The sequence below is a fragment of the Nannospalax galili genome, unplaced genomic scaffold, assembly GCF_000622305.1.
Source record: "Nannospalax galili isolate Female #2095 unplaced genomic scaffold, S.galili_v1.0 scaffold1257, whole genome shotgun sequence".
Lineage (NCBI taxonomy): Eukaryota > Metazoa > Chordata > Mammalia > Rodentia > Spalacidae > Nannospalax > Nannospalax galili.
Window position 1 is genome coordinate 105,655 of NW_008339002.1, and position 1,668 is coordinate 107,322.

General features: G+C 44.6%; 1 protein-coding gene across 1 annotated transcript in view; it reads left to right on the plus strand.

Annotated features, from left to right (window-relative positions):
• The window catches only part of Ano5 (anoctamin 5), a gene marked incomplete in the record, with an annotated part of 83,656 nt that overhangs the window by 40,683 nt on the left and 41,305 nt on the right, over positions 1-1,668 (plus strand). The window contains 1 exon segment of the mRNA XM_008833703.3: positions 1,395-1,508. Within this exon segment, the coding sequence (XP_008831925.2) occupies positions 1,395-1,508 (114 nt within the window).

Consider the following 1,668-nt stretch of genomic DNA (forward strand, 5'->3'; position numbering starts at 1 on the left):
GCAATTTGAAATAACAGCAAGGAGTTCAGGAAATTAGTGAATTTAGCTGGTAAAGAAGTGGTGAGTTTAAACAATGTTCTCTCCAGTTTTGACTGATGTTCCACTGTGGTTACAGTGGCATAAAAGAGCATTGCACACCTCAGACACCTCAGGGAACTGTTTCATGCAAGGAAAAAAATCTGTCAATGATGTTTACTTCATCGGCCGTCTTAGGTTAGGAAACGACCAGTCAGCCCAGCCTTCAGCAGTCATCAGCATGGAGGGATGACCCCACCAGAGGACCGTCATAACTCACTGATGGCTTCTATACTTAACATGTTTTAGTGATAAAGTACTTTTTTTTTTTGAGACAGGTCTCCCTGTCTGGAACTCCTGTGTAGACTAGGCTAGCCTCCATCTCCCAGAGATCCACCTGCTTCTGCCTCCTAGTACTAGTATTAAAGGCGTGAGCCACCACACCCAGTATAAAGTGTTTTTGATTAAGCAATGCATTTTCCTTTTGCGGACGTACTGGTATTACATATTTTTTTTAAAAAAATACTTTTGTTCATTCAGAAGACTTTAAGTCTTGTACTTTATGAATGCAAATTTTCTTAAAGAAATGGTCTAAGAAAACTTTATAGGAACAAAGGCCAACACTCTCCTTCCAGATTTGCAGACTGACTCATCAGTGGTTAGCTGAGCCATCTCATCTATCAGAACCAACTACTCATTAACTGTACTCAACAGATTATGTTTCTCTGCTCCCCGTAAGAACCTGACCTTGACCTACCCTGACAGGTGACTGGACAATGGTTGTAGAGATGTGACAAACCTGGGCTAAGTTTAACGAGATAATAGCAGGTAAAGACCCTGTAGGCATCATCAAAGTAATTAACCAAAGAAGTAACACAAGACAGCTTGGCTGTACATCAGTTGGATCTGATATTTCTCCACATGAACTGTTGAGAGCAATATTTGAAATCCTGCTTGTAGTAGGAGTTCTGGCCCATGACACTCTCTGAAGGGTGTGAAACAAGAAAGTAAATCCTGATCCGTCCGCCGCACGCCCCACCAAAGCAACAGGGATCATCAGAACCCAGGACTGGAATGCGTGGGAATTTCAGACAACCCTAACCTCTTGCCATCTCCCAAACAAAGACAGGTTTTCTCCTGTCGTCAACGCTCATGTCCACATGCAGAGAGTGTGGGCATCGTTGAATTGTTATCTGAAAAGTCTGAAGGTGTCAAGTTCTGGTACTAAGCTCCTGGGTTTACCGTGTAAAGTCTCTCATATTTACCTGGTGTGTTTACCGTGCTGAGATCACCTCCCGCTTACCTCGTAGGGCTGCTGTGTTGACGTCTTGTACTTGCCTGTAGGATTGACGCACTGGGTCTCTGTTCCTACCCTTCAGGTTTACTATATTCTGTCACGGTGTCCTTTCGGAGTGGAAGAGGGGAAGAAGAAGATCGGCATTGAAAGACTGCTGAACTCCAACACTTACTTAGCTGCCTTCCCACTCCACGACGTGAGTAGAGGCTTCTGAGACCAGAGCCCACGTCCTGTCTCTCAGGCAGCTGTTACCTTCCTGGGGACAGAGCTGTCTAGTATCTTTCCATTTTCTTGAGAGCTGCTTAGTTCTTTTTCATGATAGGGAAACTCCCAGACTCCCTGCTTCCACCCTGAGG